General features: G+C 45.0%; 1 protein-coding gene across 4 annotated transcripts in view; it reads right to left on the reverse strand.

Moving 5' to 3' along the window:
* The window catches only part of SLC35F1 (solute carrier family 35 member F1), a 251,455-nt gene that overhangs the window by 228,208 nt on the left and 671 nt on the right, over nt 1-22,576 (reverse strand). The window contains exons 1-2 of one of the 4 annotated variants that reach the window (XM_087777054.1): nt 8,514-8,572; nt 7,827-7,982 (exon numbers count right to left, since the gene is read on the reverse strand). The exons of 2 other annotated variants lie outside the window; for them this stretch is intronic. In XM_087777054.1, the coding sequence (XP_087633180.1) occupies nt 7,827-7,982; nt 8,514-8,548 (191 nt within the window). In that variant the 5' untranslated portion in view covers nt 8,549-8,572. Of the gene's footprint in view, nt 1-7,826; nt 7,983-8,513; nt 8,582-22,576 lie in introns of those variants that run through there. One more of the 4 variants, XM_087777056.1, reaches the window with a different exon arrangement.

Genomic DNA, 22,576 nt, shown 5'->3' on the forward strand with positions numbered 1-22,576 from the left:
GTAGCACATACAGGTTAGCAAGTACACGTTCTTTCACATCCTTCAGTCTTCCTACCCCAAAACAAATATAGCCTCTTTTCTAAGAGCAAGACAACACAGAGCTAGGACTTAACGGAAAAAGACGATACCACAAAAACTTCTAGCAAAGACAGCAAGGAGGAAATTTGATGAAAAACTATGGAGCTTTTTGGGGCTAAATCAATCTTTGATGTACTGGAGGGTGCAGATCTCCTCTTTCGGGGCTAGTTTTTATCATATGTCAGCCAGCAAAATTCAACTGAACGCATGGAGAATATTTTATTTAGGAAGTTAATAAATCTTGTGTTAAGCTTATTACTATAGTCCAGGATGAACAGGCATGTTTTGCGTTGAAGTTGGTAGGTTTTCACGAGTACGCCACACTGCCCTACACAGATAAGAAAACACTTGAGAATTATATTCTTTCTGATTTCTTTACCTCCTTCAAATACCACACAAGACGCGATTGTCAATTTTACCTACTTCTGTAGGGCCAAACTCCACAAGCTTTACAAGAAACACCTGTTTTTCTAACACACACTCCACATTGATCTTTATTTTCTATATGCTGAAGACAATCTTTCTCAAATATTTAAGGCTGAAATTTCAGGTTCATTAACAGCAGTTAACGTTAGCTTGTCTACAGTTGTCTCTTCATCCAAGTAACACTGTTTGCTGTAGATTTCTGTACCCTGAAATCTGAATCTCAATCTTTTTTGCTTGTCTGGGCTTATGAAGGCATATATTAGGCTATCATATCACGGCCAGACCATTGCATTTGTAGGTGGCTATTCTGCCTCTGGCAGGAGAGAAATTTGCATTCCATTGCTTAGGCAGCAAAGACACCAGTGCCTCAGACACACAGAATTAAGATACGCAACAAAAGTTCCCTCAAGTTAAGGAGCACGTAGACACGCGATATAAGACGCGAGCTGCAAAGCAGGCAAAGAAGTGTACTAGCAGATGCGTTTGGATCTGAAGCTGGACAAAAACCTTCTGCCCAGGTTTCTTATTACTGTTTCCAGGTCAACTTTAAGATGTAAAAGCACTAGAAGTATAAGTTCAGTATGAACTGCTTATGAAGTTCATAATATACTTTACTAACTCTCAATTTTACCTCTATTGAAAAGGTAGTCTATTTAAAACTATGTCGAAAGCCACTCTTATTGTGACAAGCGATTCCAATGGTAAGAAAACTGAAGAAAGGCAATGAAGCTGTCAGCAGAGTGGCTTTTCTCATTTTTTTGTGTTGAAGCACGTGTGTTTACGTGGTCAGTTAAAGCAGTGAAGTATTTCAGATGCAATTCTAGAATACCTACTGGGCTGAGTTCAGTATTAATTTAAGAAGTGACAACAGTCAAGGGATAATTGTATATAATCAGGCCATGCAAGTAAATGAGGAGGCAGCTTATTGACAGAGACTATTCTGTTGGCAAGAAAGCATTACTAAAATTAAACTAATAAGAGAACTCGGTGCCAATATTACACATAATTCAACAGCATCCCAATTACATTATCTTTTTATGTCTCGCTGCAGCGAGAGGTGGAAGAGGCTCTTCCATATCTGTGCCATGGCCTTTATAGCCTCTTACTCTCCGTCACCATGGCTGTTCCTCTCCCTTGCCAGCCTGTATTTACAATAAAAATTAGAAGCATTTATTAATATCTTTCCTGTTTTCTCATTAAACAGTCCAAGTCTCCCTATGTAGGGCTGGCATTTGCATCCAAGGGGGAAAACGAGAAGCAAACCAGGGAAATGCCTTGCTCGAGAAGCAGGGACTGCATGTCAGAACATGGGTTAAAACTAAAGAGGCTTTGTTCTATATTCATACCACTACATTGTAATTATCCCACTCCAGCATTAATCTTGGCAGCTAAAAATAACAACATAACAAGGATATACATGAAATCAATTAAAACTGCTCTTCCACTAGAGGGGATGCTGTGCCTCACGTGATTATTTTCTCTGCCTCACGTGATTATTTTCTCTGCCTCACGTGATTATTTTCTCTGCCTCACGTGATTATTTTCTCTGCCTCACGTGATTATTTTCTCTGTCTCTGGAAGACCCATAGCCCCGAGAGCAAGACACCAGAACAGCAACTCAAAGCCCTGCATATGGTGACAGAGAAGCTGCTGCCACAAAGACATCATTTCCAATCCAATGGTTTTTGTCACACTGAACAATCTCAACCACAGAAATCAAATCTTAATGTAAGTTTGTATACAATCAGACATGTTGCTTTTGTGAGACATGCTAAACAGTTAAATTAAAGCCATAGGAAAACAGACCCAGCTTACTTCTGCTCCTCAAAGCCCCTTCAAGTGTGCACATGTTTAAGCAGAGCCAAATACCTCCATGACAGCTCAGAGAACTTGGGGGAGAAGATACAGGCTAGCGATTCCTCCCAGCAAGCACCAAAAAGCAGCTGTGCTATTTCAGTCTCAAAACCCTGAACTACTTTCCTCAAGAGCCCTGAGCATTTGACCCTTGCCTAAGAATATCTTCTCTCCGGGAAGGGGAAGAAGAGGAGGCAGCCAAGCTGGGGAGAAGAAAGAAGGGGAAGCTGCAGGCAATGGGGTGAAGGGAATGGCAGCCACACAGGGAACAGAGTAAAAGGGACAACTGACTAGTGCTTCACAAAAAACAGAGCACTAAAAAGACAAAAAATAAAATAAATAGTTTCTCAGCGCTGGCCCCGGGGCAGGTGGAGCAGGCACAACACTGCGGGACTCGGTGCAAAAGCCATCCCATGTGAGTGGTGTGGGGTCATGGCCAGCAGCAGCTCCTGCAGTGCACTGTGGTGGCTCCTGTCAACTGTCTGGTGGCCCACAGGTGGCAGGGACCCAGGGCTTTTAGCAGGGAAAACTCAGGGGTGGGCCACTTTCTCACAAGACAGATCTCTCTTCCAACCCTACCAGCCCTGCTGTTCACCCCCATCGCTAGCACAGCTCAGGTGGGAGACCATAGGAGCAAGCAGCTGCCAGCTCACCGACACCACACTGGAGTATTGATTATCTTACAATACCAGTTGATTTTCTCCTCTCTCTCCCCCTTACACCTTTCTAAAAATAGGACAGGGATCTGTCAGCTCCACCACATTCAACAAGCAAGCCCCTCACAAAGCAGCTTGCTTGTGCAAGAGATTGCAAGCAAGGTCTTGCTGCCCAGACACACTGGTTTGAAGGAGCCCACGCACCAACACCAGGCCCCAAGGCCACCAGGACATGCCAGGGCACATCGCTTGGCCTTTGCACCTTCCCATCTTCCAAGTCCACCCTCCGTGTCTGTGCAGCTTTCCACCAGGGCGAGCTTACAGTGACAGTCCTGCTGGCTGTGCTGCTGCAAAAGCTGCTGGGAGTTACCAGGCTGGAGAGGACAGGTTGGTATCTGCCGCTCTCAGACAAGAACCAGTTTCTTCTTTGCCTCTGTTGGCAATGCAAGAAGCTGTTATATGTCATCCTGCTGTGCTTCAAGATACTGTAACTGAAGAGAACCATCCGAGCTTTCTGCTATCGCATTAGGATTATCTCCTCATGGCCTTCACCAGCCTCTCTGTAGGCAGTTCCACCGGGACCTGGGGGAGGTTCACCTAAGAAAAGCCCCGAGAACCTGGGCCACCATTTTCATAGAGGGGAGCCATTTCCACAAAGGGGAGTCCTAGCACTGCAACAGATGGAGGAGGATGAAAGGAAGTTTTCAGGACTTCTGCAAGAATATGGGATGACTGCTGAATATGATGCACTGCACAACACCAGAACCTGTATAATCACACTGACATATTCAAGACAAGCACTGCTCACGTACACAGGGCTGCCTGGAATATTTTCAGTGAAGCAAAAATACCATCATAGTATTATATTGTATTAAGGGATGGGGAAAAAAAACTCATATTGGAAAAAAAAAATACTGGCTTCAACAAAGTTTCTTGGGAAGAACGGGGCAAGAGGCTGATAGTTCTGGCAGCAGCACGGATGTGAGCATACCCAAGTTCAAATCCTTGTTCTGCTGGATCACCAGCATCATCCTGGATGAAGAGCTGCTACAAGTACGTCAGGAACTGAAACCCACTCCCATCCCCTGCAAGCCCTCTCAACCCAGATGCCGAGACTGGGCTCTGACTGTCAAATGCAAGGCAAGGCCAGAGGGTGTCACCGTCTCTGGCTAGTACCTCCAGGACTGTTAGCAAGGAGAACAGGTACTACCCCAAAAATGCCATCTGCCTCGGGGCTTTTCACGAGCCTCTGCTGACCAGGAACAATGCAGACCTGGGAAAGGGATTTCCACAGGCTCCGTGAAAAGGAAGGAAGGAAGAGAGGAGAATGCTCTTTATTTAACTGGTTCTTATTCTTCCAGACAGGAAAGCTGATCCTGGGGGATACAAACTAAATAAACGAGACCTTAGCCTGCAGTCCTTGAACAGCAATCTGGCACGCTTCCAGTTTAAAAGTCTTTGGTAACAGGGAGAGGTAATGGCAGCAAAGCCATACGTTGTGGGTTGGGTCTATTTTGATTACTTCTCCTCTAACTCCTCCAGTTTGAGTGGTCCTGAAAGATCATACTGATTTGCCATACACTAGATGAAACAGGACTATTTCTTCAGCCACAGTTTAATTATCAGCAATAGGAAGTACCCGATGCTCCTCAAGTATTGAAATAGCAAAAATAGAGCAAGCCAGTATTATGTTCCTATAGCGCTGTGAATTGTATATTCCTGTGTCTGTGAATAGCAGAACTAAACTAATCACCCCAAACCAGGATATAGAGCATTCACTGAGTGTGCGCAGTTGTTAATGTTACTGATAATCAAAGTTATCTAACCTGTTTTATGACAACATTTGACTCTGATCTGGCATAGCAAAGAATGCCAACACCTTACCCGCTATCTCCAGTAAAAGTCATTGCAAGTTTCCGCACACACGTTGTGTATATGAATGTGTATCTATCAAGGTGACATTCATTAAAAAAAAAAAAAAAGAGACTGTGGTGTATCGTACCTATCACTCTGTTTAAGGCTAAGAGACAATATTGTGCATTTGATAACTCATCCCTTTAAACTTGTTTCCCTTCATGGGGTTTGTTTTTGGTGGGGTTTTTTTTCCTGAGAAGCAATATTAAAGGTAACAGAGACTTTAATGACTCCAAGGAAAAAAGAATTTCTCAAACTTCTGGACAGATTTTCCAACCGTTCTAATAAAGTACCGAGGAAATTAAGACTGCCTTTCAAATGAACAGGGCTTTAACCTACAGGAAGACTTCTAAGAAGAATTTGTGTTCACCACTGTTCAGGTTTCTGGAATAATGATACAGTAAACATCTCCTATTTCTCTCCCATTACTTATGCAAACAGACAAATAGAGAGTACAGACTTGCTGTAGCTGGTTTTCATTTCCATCATGGTGACACAAATTGATAGAAGCAGCAGAGTAATTCCCAGTTGTTATTTTTACAGCACAAAGAAAAGCCAAACACGTACACATTAATTGTCTGGTGTAAACCTTCTGATAATAAAAAAAAAATCCACACACACCTCTCAAAGACTACGCTTGTTACGTTTCCCAGGCACGCACAATCTGCTGGTTACAGGAAGGTTACGTGCACAGAGCTGGAAGCCACCACATCCCCGTCTATTTTGCAGTTGTTCTTCACCAAAGTTCCCTGGGTCTCAGCGAGCCAAGGAAGGTGAAAGCCAGTCCAACAGCATATACCGAGTAATTCTGGCTTTTTTCACAGGTAGGAAGAAAAAAAACCCTCCATCCCATCTTTTGGGGTAAAATCAAACAGAAAGGTGCCTAAAGAGCAGCTTTAACTAGTGTTCTGGGCAATTTACAGGGATTTGTAGTCGGCACCAGCCCTTAGAAGCAGCGATTAATCGCCATGGCAACCAGGGCATCACACCACACACACTCGGGCTGGGATACAGGGACTGCAGTGTGCCCTCTTAGCCACACACGCATCTCAAAAGGGTACCGGGCTCCTCCAGGGGCCGCATTGTTAGGGCGCAATTAATCCTTTATAATAGACCCTCTTCACTGGGGATGGGGGACTCTGCCCGTACTCCGCTTTTCTTTACAGGCAATCCTGCAACTCTGGTGCTGCTGTGGCTTTGGAGGGCGCCTGCATGTAGCGGGAGAAGGAGGAAAGGGCACGTGTTGGACGTGAAGGGAAAACAAAACTGGGGTACCATGTATTTTGGGATGCAGGTAGGAATTCATCTTAAGAACTGATGTACCACTTTTTCCTTTGCTGCTATTGTATTTTCTTCACTCATTTCATGGGTCTTTCATAAAAAAAGAGATGTCCCTCCCTCTTCCAATACATCACCATCACTGCATTTATAAGAACAGCCAATGCGTTAATGCTATATCCACATGTACAAGCTAGTTCATTGCAAGCCACATAGCAATCTCTGCCTACCTGAAATCAGAGCAGAGCTATAATCATTAGGAACACCCAAAAGGCAAAGAAACAGGTCCTTCCTCCCTCCCTGACAATTTATTTCTATGCCACAGAAGCACACTTAGACACAGAGAGACAAAATGAGACAGAGATTTTTGCTACGTTGCATCTCTCCATTTCCAAGAACTAGGATTCAAACACCGTCAGAATTTACCTGGAAGCTTCTTCCCTGGCTTCCTGCTCACTCATTTTGGTATCAAACCATGAACTGCTGTGTATTACCCTGTAGCACTGTCGGGTTCTTTTTTGGTTTTTTCTTAAAAATCAACAGGGCCTGTACTCCTACTAAAAGAGACCTTCCCAGTCTGAACACAATTGCTCGACTTGCCCATGGGACATGTGGGATTATTGTTTAGGAGGCTGGGTAGTTTTTTGGGTTTGGGTTTTTTTTTCCTATCAATCAGATACCAACCTGGATTGTATTTAAGTAAAAGCTTTAACAGCTTGTAAAAAGAGCAGGAGTGCAGCAATACTAATGGTTTCAGCTTCCCCAGAACAAGACCAGCCCCAGCAAACAATCCGAGTTTGTGTTGGACAGTAATCCAGGGGATAAAGGGGAAAGAAGAACCAGAGAAATTCCTGCATTAGGGCATAAACCAAAAAGAAAGGAAAACACCACAGCTGTTCCACGGCCAAACTTGCTGTCAATACTGTCACCAAAAAAAATACTGATGTTAACACCCAGATTTGTAAGCAATGACACATTCAGTTCTTTGTATGGACAGAAACACAGATCTCTGACCTGAACCACAAAGTAAAACCTACCAAAATTCCACTTCAGGGATCAGAAAGTGGTCATCCACCACCACTCATAAAAACAACTGGCCAAGAAACTCAAGCACAACCTCATACTTGCTAAAAGCTGGATAAACTGCAATATCCTAATTTTTTTTTTTTTTTTTTTTTTTTTAAAAGAGAAAAATCACAACCCAAAGAGGCTTTAGGCCCTGATCTGGAATTTCTATTATCACTTCCATCTTTTCTCAATAGGATCACAATGAAGAACTGAACAATGGGAGATGTTCTCCATCTGGATTTGTTAATCCCTTATTCATCTTCACAAACTGTATACTGTTTTATGCTTATTGTCTTCTACAACACCTGTTTTCCTCCTCATCTCTGTCTGCCTGTGCTTTTGGTGCTCCAAATCCAACAGCTTTACCTGCTGCAGAAGAGGAAAAGGTGTTGTGAAGCAATATAGATGGACTGTGCAGCACCTTTCCACAACAGTGCTGGCAAGTGACTGTGTAACGGCACACTAGGAGGATACAGGATCAGGTCAGGAAGCAGAACTAACAAAGAAACACTCCCAGAAAACTGTTTTTCTATGTCAGTGCAATCTGCCTACCCAGAAGGAGCTCTGCTGGGGCTATTCCCAAGGTGATCAAAGTGGTGGATGCTTGCTCTTAAGAAATTCTTTCGGTAACTGAAGCCATAGGATTGCTGATCAGAGTGCTCCCTCAAAGGCATGGCTTTTGGGAAAGAAAGCACATGGCTGCCAGCTCTAGGGAGAAACAGAAGAGAAAAAGTGAGGCCAGGGAGTGTCAATAGGTCTCTAAGGTCACATCAGCCAAATAAAAACAGCTATTCACAGAGCACAGTATACAGGAAGGCTGCAATACAGTGCATGCCATCACAGAAAGTAGGACGAACCAGTTCCGCAGCCACAGATCAATTGCTATTTTTTTAATCAGCAGCAGCAGAGAAGGTACTGCACACATTGCCAGAGAGGCAGAAATGAGTCATAAAGCCCACAGTGGCACTGCCACAAACCAGATATAATGATTTTAGATCTACTGAACATGCACCTCTATTTCAGTTACCGTGAAAAAACAATATCAGGGATAAGGCTCCCGTTCCATCTTCTAGCTACGGGGAAACACATAGTATGCTGATGTTAAGGTTTTACACAAATGCCTATCCTCACTGAACTCAGCCCTGCCTAAAAATAAATAAATAAAAGGTATAACAAGGAGGACTGTTGTCCATTTAGAGTTGCATCACACCTCCACCATCACAGCACACAAGTACTTACAGTCCTAACAAGACATATTTTTCCCCCAGCTCCATCCAGACTGCTGCTACCAGCTGCCAGGCCACCTTCTTTTTCCTCTCTGGCTGCAATCACATCACTTCCCCCCATGTGAGTGAGGAATTGGCTACAGCTGTTTACCAACTGTTGATACCCACCAGGCCTCACCTGGGGTCATCACCACTCTTCTCGGGAACATCAGCACTAGGGTTTGTAACAAGGGAAGGCAGGACAGCATAGGCAGCAGGAAGCTAAGGACCCTGGCAACAAGCAGTTAGCTCAGGCACGGTATTACAATAAAGATAAGCCAAATAAAAAGCTTGTCACCATAGAAAGAGATACTTTCCTTTCCTTCTTTCCAGTTTCTTTTATCTCCAATCCCTATTTTCCCCATGTCCTCCGCCCCTGCTCCTCCCAGTTCTCCTGCTCACAGGCTCCCTCCTTTCACCAGTCCAGGTGCTAGTCTAATCAAACGTTAGCCAAAGACCCAGAAACAACAACCTTTTTCAGCCAGGTCAATTCTCTGCTATTTTAGTGAGCTGACTATGAGATGTGACAAGAACCAGATCTGGCAAAACAGAACAGAAGGAAAAATCTGGCCACGAGCAGGGAAGAGACAGAAGTGAGACCTCCTTTTGGCAGTTTGTGAAACTGTGACTTAATAACAACCTCATTCCTCAGCCTTAGCTCACGTTTATCTCAGCTAGTTCTGTGAATGGCTGAGAGGGTGAATCTGCGCATCTGGTAACCCACTACCCTCTCCTAACAACTTCTAGGCATTAATTCAGGAGTGGCTGATTAGGAAATGGTTTCCTCCCCGTATCGCTACCTTTTTTTTTTTTTTTTTACAGTCTCCTATTAAACCAAATCAATACATGCGTGTGCATGTGCATTGTTCACATAGTGCCATATATTCACATCGTAAGTATCCCAAATAATAGTGTCAAGACGCAAATCTCAGAAATTATTGCAGGCTCATCTCCAGCACATCTTCAGCTCCTTCCCCCTTGTTAGCGGAGTTTCACACGCAGCGTGATGAGCTTCAGCCAGGATCAGCTCTTCACCAAATAATCTCTCTTACGCTGTCATACACATGCCTCCAAAGAAATCAGTGTCACCTGTCTTACGAGGCAGGAAATAGGGTTAGCTCACTAACTCCTGTCACACCTTCAACTCCTGTGACGGCAACATCTTCTGTGTTTGGGTAACATGGTTTGTGGCAACACCTTCAGTGTCAGAAGAGCTTCAGCAACCCCAGCCCCGCTTTCTCTCCAGACACTTGTTCTCACTCCTGTACCAGCTTCTTCACCGTGCTAGTCCATATGTTTGTAGCCACATGATAAACTACCCTGGAGAAAGGATACATCCAGAAAAACAAACCAACAACAATAGAAACTTTTTTCCATTTTTTTTCCCATCTGGATCAAGCCACCAGCCTGGCTCTCCGTGCCACCAATCTGGCTCTCCATGCCACCGCGCAAACAGCTCCACCAGCACAACAAAGCGGGAAGAGGCTGGGGACAGGGGCAAGAGTAAGAACGAGCAGCTGGGAGCGGAGCAAGGAGCCTTTCTGCCATCTGCCAGAGCCTCCCGTCTGCGGTCCCAGGCTCATCCAACACCGGTGTCAGTGCCAGACCACTGCTGGTTCTCTCGGGAAACCTCCCCTCATATTCCAACAGTAGGTACCTCAGGAAAGTTAGACACCTTTGAAAAGATGCCACCCCCTTGTCTCTCAAACCCCACACGTACTGCGCACATTAGTCATTTTGTTTCTTGGCAAACGTTTGCCCATAAAGTTGCAGAGAAGCACTACAGTAACCACAGACCAGATGCTTCTGAGTACTACACTGTATTTTATAGCACTGTATAGCATTTTACAAGCATTAACTAATCAACAACTCTTCCAGGTAGTTAAGTTTAATTACCCCCATTTTACAGGTGCTGAACCAGACCCAGGGAGGTTGAGAGATTTGCCCAAGGCCAAAAAACCAATTGGTGTCCAATCCTGGACTGTAAATCAGGCGCTACTGTATGTAACTTTCTCCTGAGCCTCTCACTGCAGCAACAGATGAGTTCCCTTCGTCTGCAGCTGCAATACACGCTTCTCCTGAAAACAACGCAGGCAAAAGCCCACCCCTCCCTGCCCTGCATTGCAACGGGTTGGTGGTCGAGCTGCTTTTTGTCCACCAGCTCTCCTGTAACTTGGTCAAGCACAGTCAAGTTGACAGAAATCATCACGCTCTGGCTTTGGTCCCAAACCCCGCAACTGAATCACACAGGCAGTATTCGCAGGGCATCTCCCCATCTTTCTAACTCTGATGGCTACTTCTGCATCATACTTATGTATCGTGGTTTTGGGGGTGGTTTTTTCTCCTCAATTTCCCTTTGTCAGCTGACTGGTCTTTTTGCGCACGCTGTTGTTTGGTTATCAGTCTTGAGCTCTTAATACCCAGCAACTGCAGTGGTGCACAAGCGGCAGCTACAGTAGCAACACTAAGTCCATACCAAAAAGTGGCGAGATGAGCAGTATACTGAGTGGATACAGCAACTTTTACTAGAAAACAACAAAGAAAAGCTGGCTGGAGAAGAGTTAGTTTTAAGGAGCTTCACCTTACAGACCACTGGATGAAACATTATCTCTGTGCACTTGCAGCTGCTGGAGATTTCTCTACAGAAACATCTGGTGAGCTGCTTTGGACTGGATTTAAAGGCTGGGCTGAGGTCAACCGGTCTCTGTAATTCTCTTCCCAAGAATTACAGAATATTTCTGCTCCATCCAAAGGAAGGAAGGATGGTATCTCCAAGCACCACTGCTGCTGCGATGGGAACAGAAATGCCTGTGTTAGGACTGCCTGAAGACTGATCTCCCCTACCATCAGTGCTGTCTACCAGTCTTGAACTAGCAGCGTGGGCAGAGGTGACCGAGTAGCTTTCCTCCCCTGTACTCGCTCCGGCCCCCGCCTCCCTCACTTCCCACCAGGAGCCTTCAGCAGGTCCCATCTGATGCTCGTGCTCTGGAAGCAAGCCAACAAGCCCCACATCAGTTACCCACTTCGGCTGGTCTTTGCTACTGCTCCGCAGATAAACACCGCTGCTTCTGAAAGATAAACGCACGCATGGCTGCTGCTCAAAGAAAAACACGCAAATATCCTACATTTGGCAGGCAACTTAGTTGTAAGTTACAGTTGTACCTTTGTTCCCTCTCCTGCTTTGGGCCTGCCATGCAGAACGGCAGCCAAAATGCACCTCAAAGATTAGGTCTGGCCTCAGAGCCCTAATCTTGCAAACACCTAAGCTGCTGACTAATCTCAACAACTAGAGTATGGTCATGACCCGTTTGATGCCTGATGCATGGTATTTTGCTAAAACAGAACCCACATACATGGGAAAAAAAATCATTAAAGGACAAAGAAGAAAGACAAATTTAAAATTGGCAGAGTGTATGCTTCAAAATAAATTGCAGCTAAATACTCTCAAGTGTAACAGTATTTTGGATGTTAGTAAGACCATTCATAAATGAGAAAAGAAATTGCTATTGATTCTGCAGGCTCATGTCTCAATACATCTATAGGTTGTAAAAGTGTAGGAATAAATCTAATAAATTAATCTAGCCGAGTAATAATAAGTTCCATTAACACAGTAATCAATACCAAATCAATACGTATGAACAATTTCAGACATCAAATTTAACAGAAATTCTTCTACGAGTTAGAATGTGTCAGAATTTATTTATTTATTTATTTATTTATTTATTTATTTATTTATTTATAACAGGATGTTAAATTCAGGTAACTTTTGTAGTTCATCTTAAAAGATCTTGCATGTTTACACAGACACAAAGCCCTTTTTTCAAGTGAATTACTAGGGAATTATTTGGTGCCTTAAACTAAGGTAACCTCTTTAGAGCAAGAGAAATTCTGAATGCCACAGATTTTGCTTGGTTAATATAGATGCAACATAACTCTTCCACTTTGGGCAATCCTCCAACCACCGCATGGCACTGCCTCTCACCCTGACCACTCTGCCTCACTCCTTGAGAGCATTCTGCTACTGAACGGTTGTTCTGAAAAGATGTCACCTTTTTGTTTAAATGAGAGAAAACCTGGAAAGGTAAGTGGTGCCTTCATACAGGTACTACAGCCATCATACCACCTTGCCCCTGTGCTTCTAGATTAAGTCCTCCAAATGTCCTAGGGTCTACTGAATCTCTTCAAAGGCATGATTCTCCCTGCTGCAAACAGGACCTGAAAAAACACTGTCAAAAAAATGCTGGTGAGTGAGCAAAGCAGCTTTGGTAGAAGAACCTGAAGAGGAGGCAACAGAATAAGGTCTCCAGGGCTATGCACACCTGTTGTCCGCTCTGGGAGGAACTAGACCACACTTCTGCAAATTGGTCATCTCTAAATTCCAGAAAAACAGTTGTTTTTCTACAAAGCGTCCCCCTCAGCACACCAGGCACCCAACAGGTATCCAAAATCTGAATGGAAGTTACTTGTGCATATCAGGTAGGTCATGCAAGAAAAGGAGGCACTTCAGTCTGACCCATTACACGTGTTTGGGTGCTGGCTCTTTCCCCACCATGTTAGATGAAGCTTCGAAATTTTTTCTGCCTGACGATACTTTATCCTCATACCCAGCCTGATGAAAATTATATCTACAATATTAAAGTTTTATTTCCTTCAAGTATCAAATCCCATACCCATTAAAATATTTTCCAGCTCCCTGCCCAACTCTTCCCAACATACTTGCTATTTGCTCTCCTTCCACATTTCAATCTACCAAGGACAGTCCCTACAGACCTCAATATACTGGCAGCAGGGAGTTAAAAAACCATAATCAAAAGCATTTCATGTCTGTAGCAGCAGCAGAGAGAGAAAAGGAGGGGAGCAACAGGAAAGAAACACTTGCTCTGTTTCATTACGGTGCTCAGCTTCTAGTAAGAAGAGCTTTCAGAAGGTAAATGGCCCAAATCAGGTTGCAGAAGCCACTGAAAACACTGAGCTATTCAAAGTCCGTAAAATATCTGGGTTTAGAACAATCAGAAGGTAATTCATTTAATTTTATGAAGTATTTTCCAGCATTTGTCTCATCATCATAGGGGGAAAAAAAGCAAAGATCCATGCAGGAGAATATTGCACCCTGGGATAGCCACAGAGGCACCTGGGTAGACAAAGATCCAAATCTTGGTAAAAACCAGAAAGCATAGGATAGGTACAGCTTATGCCTTACCCCCCTTGGAGCATTAGGCTCCTACCTGTCAGTGACTCACTTCAGGCCTCCCCTGCCTGCGATTAACAGTCTTGAAGAATTAGACATCTACCTCCTCTCTTCAAAAAAAGGCAGAGAGAAGTCCTCCCCTTCTGCCTTGTAGCCACCACTCTCATTCAGCTCATCCCCCTCAAACTCCCCCTTCCACTGAAAAGGTCTGAGCTGGCAGCCCCAAGGCTACATTACGGATCAGGATTTTAGTTATTAGGCTGAAGAGATCCAGGAGTGGAGCTGCAGAGCTCTCTTCCTCTTCAATGAGTTTGATGAAGAGGTATCAGAGCAGGAACAGACTCTGGTATCTCTCTCCCATCCTGCTGGTGGCTTCCTCTCCATTTCACCAAATGGGGAGAAACACTTTGTCCCCTCCTAACTCATTTTCCATTTCTACCAAATGAAAACCAGAAAAAGTCAGGTCACATCAAAACACTCGACAGATGAGAAAAGTAATGAGAACGAATGTGGCACAGAAGACAGCACCATTTTAAAATCAATGCAGCCCAACAAAAGACAGTGAAGCAGGCTTCTGGACACACGCACAATGGTTTCTTTGACAAATGAACACCAGAGAGGGCTAAGTAAACTAATGGCCATCACTATAAATGTTTCAAATTTTGTTTTCGTTCCATCATCAGCTAATACTGGCTTACAGGTTGCAATTAACACTGGAGCTTGGGAGGTAATAATTATGGTCTTGCTACTGGACATAAATTACCTCATTTATCTGTATTAGAGATGCAGCAATCTGTTTCAAGCATAGTGCGCTTTCGTAAATGAACACCTTGAAGCCTGAAATGCCTTGGGAGATGAGCTGGGCAAAAAAGCATCTTCTAGTTCCAAACTTTTAGTTTTCAAAATTTCTCCCATTTTGCATTAGGACAAAACCACGACCTTTTGAGGTACTTCATCCCAAGAGAACCCCACAGCCCATGTGTTCACAGCAGCCCTCAGGGATGCAGCAAAGCAGAGTTAAACCTGGTCTCCTACATAAGTACTCCCATCACCACATTACCATGAAGTCTTACTCGCTCTCCATCCAAAAAAATCTAGTCTGGACATAAGAAACCTTGCTGAACATGCAGTCTTGAGAAAATCCAATCCTTCTTGCCAAGGTTTTGACTCATCTACATTTTCTGACAGGAAAAAAAGTTATAGCAAAAGAGAAGATTCGCTATCCAGTTCCCAAGTTCCTACCCGCAGCCACAGGTGAGACCTATCTGAAGGTGGAGCGTGGCCTCCCGCATCGCTACGGGAAAGGGCAGTGTAAGGAAGCAACTGACCACCACACCAAGGGGAAACTGAAATTAAGGGCCAAAATAACTGTATCGGGTACAAACAGAAGGCTGGCTTAATGTCACTATTTTTTACAGTGGTGCCAACATGGCGTCATTTGTGGACAGACCTTTCTGGTGAGATCAAGGGTCATCCACGCCATCTAGGAAATTATTTGGCTAGCACCGCGTACCATGGCATATCCCAAAAAGCAGGCACGCTCCCTGCAGAAGTACGGCACAGTATTGCCACCCAGGTGCTCTCGCTGAGCACGGCCGGGCTGCGGGGATGCTCCCTCCTCGATCTCTTGCTCTTTAGTTGCAGCTGTACCGAGGAGAATGTGATGCATGGGAGTCAAACCCGCTACCTCAATCATTTGGTCTCCCTGAGAAAAATGACTGAGAGTGAATACGTATTGAAGAAATGCTTTCTTAAATCACGAGAGAAACCAAGTCACAGAAAGCTGAAAGACAAGCTTCAAAACTGGCGTGTTTTCAGTAAAAATCCCAGAGAGACAGATGACAGACATAAATAAGCAGAGACAGGTAGATTAGGCGGTTCACAACATGAATTTCACAACCACCAATACTTACACACTTTACAGTCGTAGCAATTTATGAGTCCCCATACAGCTGTCTTGCAACAGGTGATGTCAGATGAGTTCAGCTCAGCTCACAAGCCTTTGAGCATGAGTTTTCTGCTGTTGTTGGGTTTGGGGGGCAATTTTTTGCAGTTTCTTAAAGTCAAGCTTCTTCAGCAAGTTCTTTTTCCTAAGCTTTCCTGGTAATTAGCCCTAATCAGTATTCAAGTGCTGATCTGTAAGGCTATCTGCTGGCTTAAAGGAAGGGAACACCTCACTAATAGCCCCAGTGTTTCCCTCAGCCTGCAGAAACAACCGCGATAAGGACAGAGACTCCAGCCATCTCCAAAGAGACAGAGCCACAAAGAGCCCTTCTGATTGCTGCTGGCATCTGGCCTTCCCCTCATAAGCACATTAAAGCTGCTCTGTCCATCCCATAAGAGCCACTCTGTCCATTCCTCCAGCTTTCTCTATGGAGCCATTTACAGCGCTGCTCCTTTGAAACCCCCCTAGTTCAAGAGGCAGTAACCCCTTCCCAAAGCCCACCGCGCAGCCAGTGTCAAAAATTCCCACTTACGGACAGGCACCCAGTAAGTACCGGCCTTCTGAATGTCATAGGTAGACAGAAGACACCCACATATTTCGCCTTGCCAAATTGCCCTTCCCAGGGAAAGTCTTTTCCCAGTCAGTATGTGGGCTGTCGGGTTTAGATTACAGCGCACTTACCCTATCAAATCTCTCCAAACAATTGCTATTTCAGAGTAGGACCAGCAAGGCTTCTGTCTCCTAAGGTGCAAATTCTCAGGAGCAAAAGCAAAGCAAGGGGCACAAAGCTTTCCGACACTGACTCCGACACCTGTTAGGAAACCACGCTCAGACAGTTTGGAACCACACTTGGACAGGCTTCCAGAACCTGCTACGGCAGCAACGTGGAAGCTTTATGTACTTTAGCTCACCTTCACTCCTAAATCAAAGCATTTTAAGTGTACTATGGCATGCCAGTAAGCGTGCATTCACTGGAATAAGTTGTTCGGAGGGGAAGGGGAAGGGCGTCTTTTTCTCCTGTTTTACAGGTATTTCCCTTGTGCACCCAAATTATTGGGAATGTAGCTAATTCACAGAGGTCACTTGCTTTCAAAATGGCAATTGCAAGTAAACTACTGAGAAAAGGAAACGGTGGACAATTTTTCATCAGTCGATTTCTATATCCTCTGCCAGGATGCTTTCCTACGGGCAGATATGACCTTCCTACTTCCCCAACCAAAAAGAACAATACTAACAGGTACAAGAAAGCCAACCTAGTTGCTTTATCTATGCTCTGAACTGATTTTCTTTGAATTACTTCAGAATGGTATAAATATTTTTACCTAAAAGGAGAGCTACAGCTATCTGAATTGGGCTCAGACTCATTCTTCTACAGTCACTGTTATTCTAGGTGGACTTTTGAGAAGCTATTTGTACTTTTTAAGAATAAAAATCCCACAGGAAGCCAATCCTTTTTTTTTTTTTTAAGATGAAAGCAAACCAACTGAAGGTTACGAATACTCACTCTTTTTTTGGATTCCAAAAATTATATGTTTGATCCTTCACTTGTTTTTCATTAAGGAAAAATGCCATAAATTATTTGGTTTGTTTGCCTCTCTGATCAGTCAACTAAAAGACATTATTGCTTTGGGGCAATGAAATACATTCCCTCAATTTCATTCTTATTCAGTTTCAGGTTCTTTTTAGTACATAAACTCCCTCTGTCTGATTTACTATGTGGATATGCATTATTAGAAAAAAAAAAAAAATTGGGTTATAGGTTTTGATACTTGCAGTGTCATTTAAACAGCTCTCATCTCTGAAGAGTTAGTAGCCTTGACACATGGTTCCAGTTCAAAGTTAGTCAGCTAGTGGGCCAAATTCTTCCTCAACTCCATTATCACGGATGAATTGGGCCGGTAACATACTAAAAAAAAGGCAAAAGTTTTACTCAGACTGTACCCAAACAGCTGGGCTTTCTGACAAGAAGAATCCAAATTGCCTTTCTTCATATAATCTTGTTCAATAAATCACTGCCTAGCTTAATGAATTATACTTACTAGCAACATTATTTTTTCTTCCTTTTCCTAAGAAAGGTAGTGGTAATTAGACCATGCACTACCTTTATGCACAAGGGCTAAAATTTATCTGATAAAGTGAACAAGTGAGCACAGAAATAGAGAGACTCAGACTGCTCCAGAGAAAGCTTTCGCAATTCACTAGTGAAGAGAACGTAACTACAAAGCTATTTAAAAGATGGCATAGGACTGAGTGCTCTTGGAGAGAAATTACTCTTACTCCCTTTTCTGATATCAAGTTGAATATGTCTCTAATATTCTGATATATCTTTTAGGAAACTTCTGAAAAATACGAAGTGCCATTTAGCAACAGAGAGTAAGAAAAAGCACATGAAGACATCCTTGAAACAGCAAGATAAGGCATGGCTAGATCTTATAGCAAGTATTCATTACGAAAGTACTAAAAGATAGAAGTGGGTAAACCCAGAAAAATGTATGTGCCATCCAGCTTTCTAAGAAAGTCCTCATCAAGGAAAGCAAAACAATAGCAGGGCCTTAGATATTACTTTGGAGACCTGAGTTCATTGGCAGGTATGGCATTTTTCATTTCCCGAAATAATCTCATTTACTTAGGTAAAACAACTCTGTCGTAGTATCTAAAGATATTAACTCATTTTTCTTCCGGAAACTTCATTTTCCCTCCTTGTCCTGGTTCCTAGGACTACAAAGCTTATGTCTATGTATAAGCAGGTACCTCATTTGGTGGCTCTTATTTAGAGAAATAATTTGCAAGAATCCCCCAAAGAGATCATTTGGCAACCTGCTCCCCCTGTGTTTCAGCAATGTTTATTCTCTGCCCAGTTCCTCTCAGGAGGCGATAACCAGCCTTCCCAACATGAGATCAACCTGTAAATTAGTTCAAAAGGCTTCAGGGGCCACAAGCAATGTTTTGCAGGTGATTCTCTGCTCTTGACCCTTCAGGTCACCCAGGGAGTGCAAGGGAGGGAGACAAGCCACGACTCTGCTGGGATATAGCCAGACAGAGCAAGTTCAGACCCACCAACAAGCATCTCTGAAATACGCAGGTGCCGGGCTGGAGGCATGGAGAACCACAGAGCTCCAAACCTCGTGATTTTCTCCTTTTTTTCTTGCTTCCCGCTATAGGTGGGAGGCAATAGGGAGCAGGTGAGTCACTGCTTATTAAGTGGTCCTCTACAAGCAGACAGAGCTGGTGGAGTCCAATTTTGGCTTCGCAGAGGCTTGTGGGGAAGCAAGCAAGCAACCAAGCAACCAAGCAAGCAAGCAGCCAACATTATTCTTTCTCTCTATAGCAGGGCAGGGTCAGCCAGGGACACCTGCTGAGCAAATGTCACAAGGAAGGTGCCAGGCAGGGCCCTGCAGCTGGGATTCAGGGACCACAGGTGCGAGTCACAGGTCCAGGAACATATTTGCAGTATGTAACCACCACGACGTTTCCCCTTAATGCAACAGCAATTCCAAGTCATCCTGTTCCTGTTGCAGCAGCTCCTGTTCACCATCACTGGCAGCTCAGAATTTATATCCAAACTATTCCAGTAAATCCCACAATTTCATTGACTATCTCCAGTCCTCCATGATTCTGACCCTTCTTTCTGTTTTACTTTGCTTTTCTGTTATGGCCAACTTTTTCACAGAGTGCAGTGTTGCCTGTGATCACTGAAACAGAATTTTACAGTCAACCAGCGCTGCTTTCAGTATGTTCTCTCTCAAACACCCTGGGGGATTTGTTCCAGTGTTTCTCTATTACCTTGGGATCTATTGAGTGAACGGGAGGAGAGGTTGGAAGGTGAAGTTAAAATAAGTTTCCATAGCTTGTAAAGCAATTTTAAGAGGAGCCTTCGAAGGCAATTCAGGAATCACCAAGTGCCTCGGTGACCAACCTACTACACATGAAGTGAGAGAGAAATGATGCTCAGTTTCTGCGAGTGTCTATCATCTCCATTCTCCTGCTGTCTTGTTTCCTCTATGACTATACCAGAGTCTATCCCCTCCCTTGGGACAGACTTTTTGGTAGGGCCTGTTGAAACAGGACAAGGGGTAATGATTTTAAACTAAAAAAGGGTAGATTCAGACTAGATATAAGGAAGAAATTTTTTACGATGAGGGTGGTGAAACACTGGAACAGGTTGCCCAGAGAGGTGGTAGATGCCCCATCCCTGGAAACATTCAAGGTCAGGTTGGACGGGGCTCTGAGCAACCTGGTCTAGTGGAAGGTGTCCCTGCTTATTGCAGGGGGCTTGGACTAGATGACCTTTAAAGGTCCCGTCCAACCCAAACCACTCTATGATTCTATGATGCTACCAGCTACAAGCAGGTTTCTGGCAACCCCAGCTGTTGTCAGCCTTTTTATTTTGTTCATCTGCTTGAGGAGCCCCCACTTTGTCTAGCAGAAAACAGAAGCACATGAGCTCAACTCAGTGAGTCAATCAGGAACATTTCACAAATGGGTCTCAAACGAACGGTGCACACAAAGTATAGACAGCACGGAGAAAGTGCTACCCTTTCCCAGTACAAAAACATTAACTGAAGAAGCCAATGCTTGGTTTGCTCTGGGCTCCTACTTCTTTAGGGATATGGCATACATATTTCTTCCTTTCCCTTACACATTTGCATGCTATTGTTTCCATAGAAGATGAAAACATAAACATTGCGTTCGGATTCATTTCACTGTGTCAGGATTCATTTCACTGTGTCAACAGAAATATTGTATGAAAGCCACAACGTTACACGGGCTGAGACCTTAGTTCCCATGTAAAGCTGAACGAAACCTAACGCGGGCAAAATTTCCCTTGATACAGACTTTGGGGTGGGCTAAGGAGTCTCTTACACAAAGAAAAGGCTGCCTTAAAACGCCACAGTAACAAGTCTTCTCCCTCTCCCTAAATCACATAAATTTGGAAGAATCTGGATCTTGTTTCATGTTTGAGGAGGGGAAAAGAAGATGTTTGTGAAAAAGTGACTGGGCTCCTGTTCGTTAGGGTGTTCCTCTGGGCAATGGGAGATCACGTTTCTAGATGCAAGTTTGTGAATCAGAACAGGGATTTGAACTTTGGTCACCAGAGCCAATTTCTATCCTTTTCCCCCTTAAAAAAAAAAAAATCTAGATATTCTCATTTCAATCATACATACAAAACAATAAATATTGATTTGGCTCTTTACCCATGGCTGAGAGTCATATATATGCATACGCACGGTAACTGCTTGAACTATATGAATTAATCCAACACCTCCTAGCCATGAAGACTGTGGTCAATTTGATGGCTGCCCAGAGGTCACTACTACCACCCTTGAGATGGATGGAGTACCTATTGCTTCTGCACCTGATCCCCTCACCACCTCGTCATACATCTCTTGCTGCCCCTAAGGAAACTTCTTTTCTCTAGTGTCTTATTGCAGGACTGACACACACCTCAGGATGACCGAGCAGGAGGAGAGCAGGATTTTGCAAGCACAGGACACCTAAGATGACACAGACCGGTGGGTTGAGGAATTGAATTTTACTATACTGAGAGTTGCAAATGCGTATGTACAAGAAAACGTGTAATTGAGTTTGAGCTGAAGCAGCTCTTACTTGTTTCAACTTCTTTTCAATCCTTCTCATGCTCGAATAACAAAGGATAAATATTTCCTCCCTTACTGATGCTTTTGAGGATCCTCGCAGAATTGGTAACAGTTAATTAACTGCATATAATAGCAATGATCTGTGAGCAATCAAATACCCTCAGGTATTTGTAACAAAGATAGTAACAATGACGATTTTCTAATGTGTAAAAGATTGACAGAGCCAACGAGCATCATCGTCAAAACTAGTACATCCAGATAGAAGAGCTGATGTTTTTCGTAGTAGCTCACCCACATTACACATACCCGACACTCAAGCGGGGACAAGGAGGCCGACACTGGTAGGCACCATCCCATTGCCGCTCATAACGCTGCAACTGCTCTGCTTAGCGCGTAGAAGTCACCAGGCAAAAGCGACGGCTTCAGCTGGCTCTTCAGGCAGGAGCTCACGGGCTCCTTCTGGAGCGGTGCAACCGGTGAGGCTTTGGATAGGCGCTGCTTTGTAGGAAAAACCTCAGCCCTCATCAAATGCAGCGCAGAAAAAACAACCGGCAAAGAGGGGAGCGCAAAGGACTTAAGTAAGATGGCTCCGGTGTTTTCTTGTGCGTTCAGTGAAATAATTTACCCCGAGCACCCTGCAGTTTTCCTGTCTTTGCAGTGACAGTTCTGAGCCGCACGCACAGGCGACCCGACCAGCCAGCGTCTCGCCAGCATCCCGCTCCTGCAGCCAGAGCTCGCTTCTCCCTGACCACGCCAGCTGGTCGGGAATCGGGCAAAAATCCCACATGGGGCCACCCGGCACCCCGGAGCGCCAGCCGCGCCCGGCCGCTGCTGCGGACCCCTCCGGGACGGGGTCGGGGGGGGGCTCCCCTTCCCCGCCGCCCCTCTCGCCCGGCGCTCCAACTTCCCGGCGGTGCCTCCGCCGCTGGCCGGGCTGCGGCAGCGGGGGTGCCGGCTCCCTGCTCCCCGCCGCCCCCCGCCTGGCCGCGACGGGCCGGGAAAGCCGCGGGGCACCGCTGCCGGGGCGTCCCCGCGGGCGGCGCAGGTGCGACCGGCCCCGGCCCCGGCCCCGGCCCCGGCCCCGGCGGGGAGGGAGCGGGGCCGGGGCCGCGCCTCACGCCGCCGCCTGGGAGGCAACAATGGGCCCGGGGAGGCTCCGCGCCGCCGCCCCCTGCCCGCGGCTTCCGCGGGGAAAGGCGCTGCCCGCCCAGCCGAGCCCAGCCGAGCCCAGCCGAGCCGAGCCCAGCCAAGCCCAGCCGAGCCGCCGCCGCCCAGCCAGAGCCTTCGCGCCCCCCGGTCCACCCCGC

The sequence above is a fragment of the Nipponia nippon genome, unplaced genomic scaffold (genome assembly GCF_047370975.1).
Source record: "Nipponia nippon isolate SJK-2023a ecotype South Korea unplaced genomic scaffold, ASM4737097v1 scaffold_4, whole genome shotgun sequence".
NCBI classification, from domain to species: Eukaryota; Metazoa; Chordata; class Aves; order Pelecaniformes; family Threskiornithidae; genus Nipponia; species Nipponia nippon.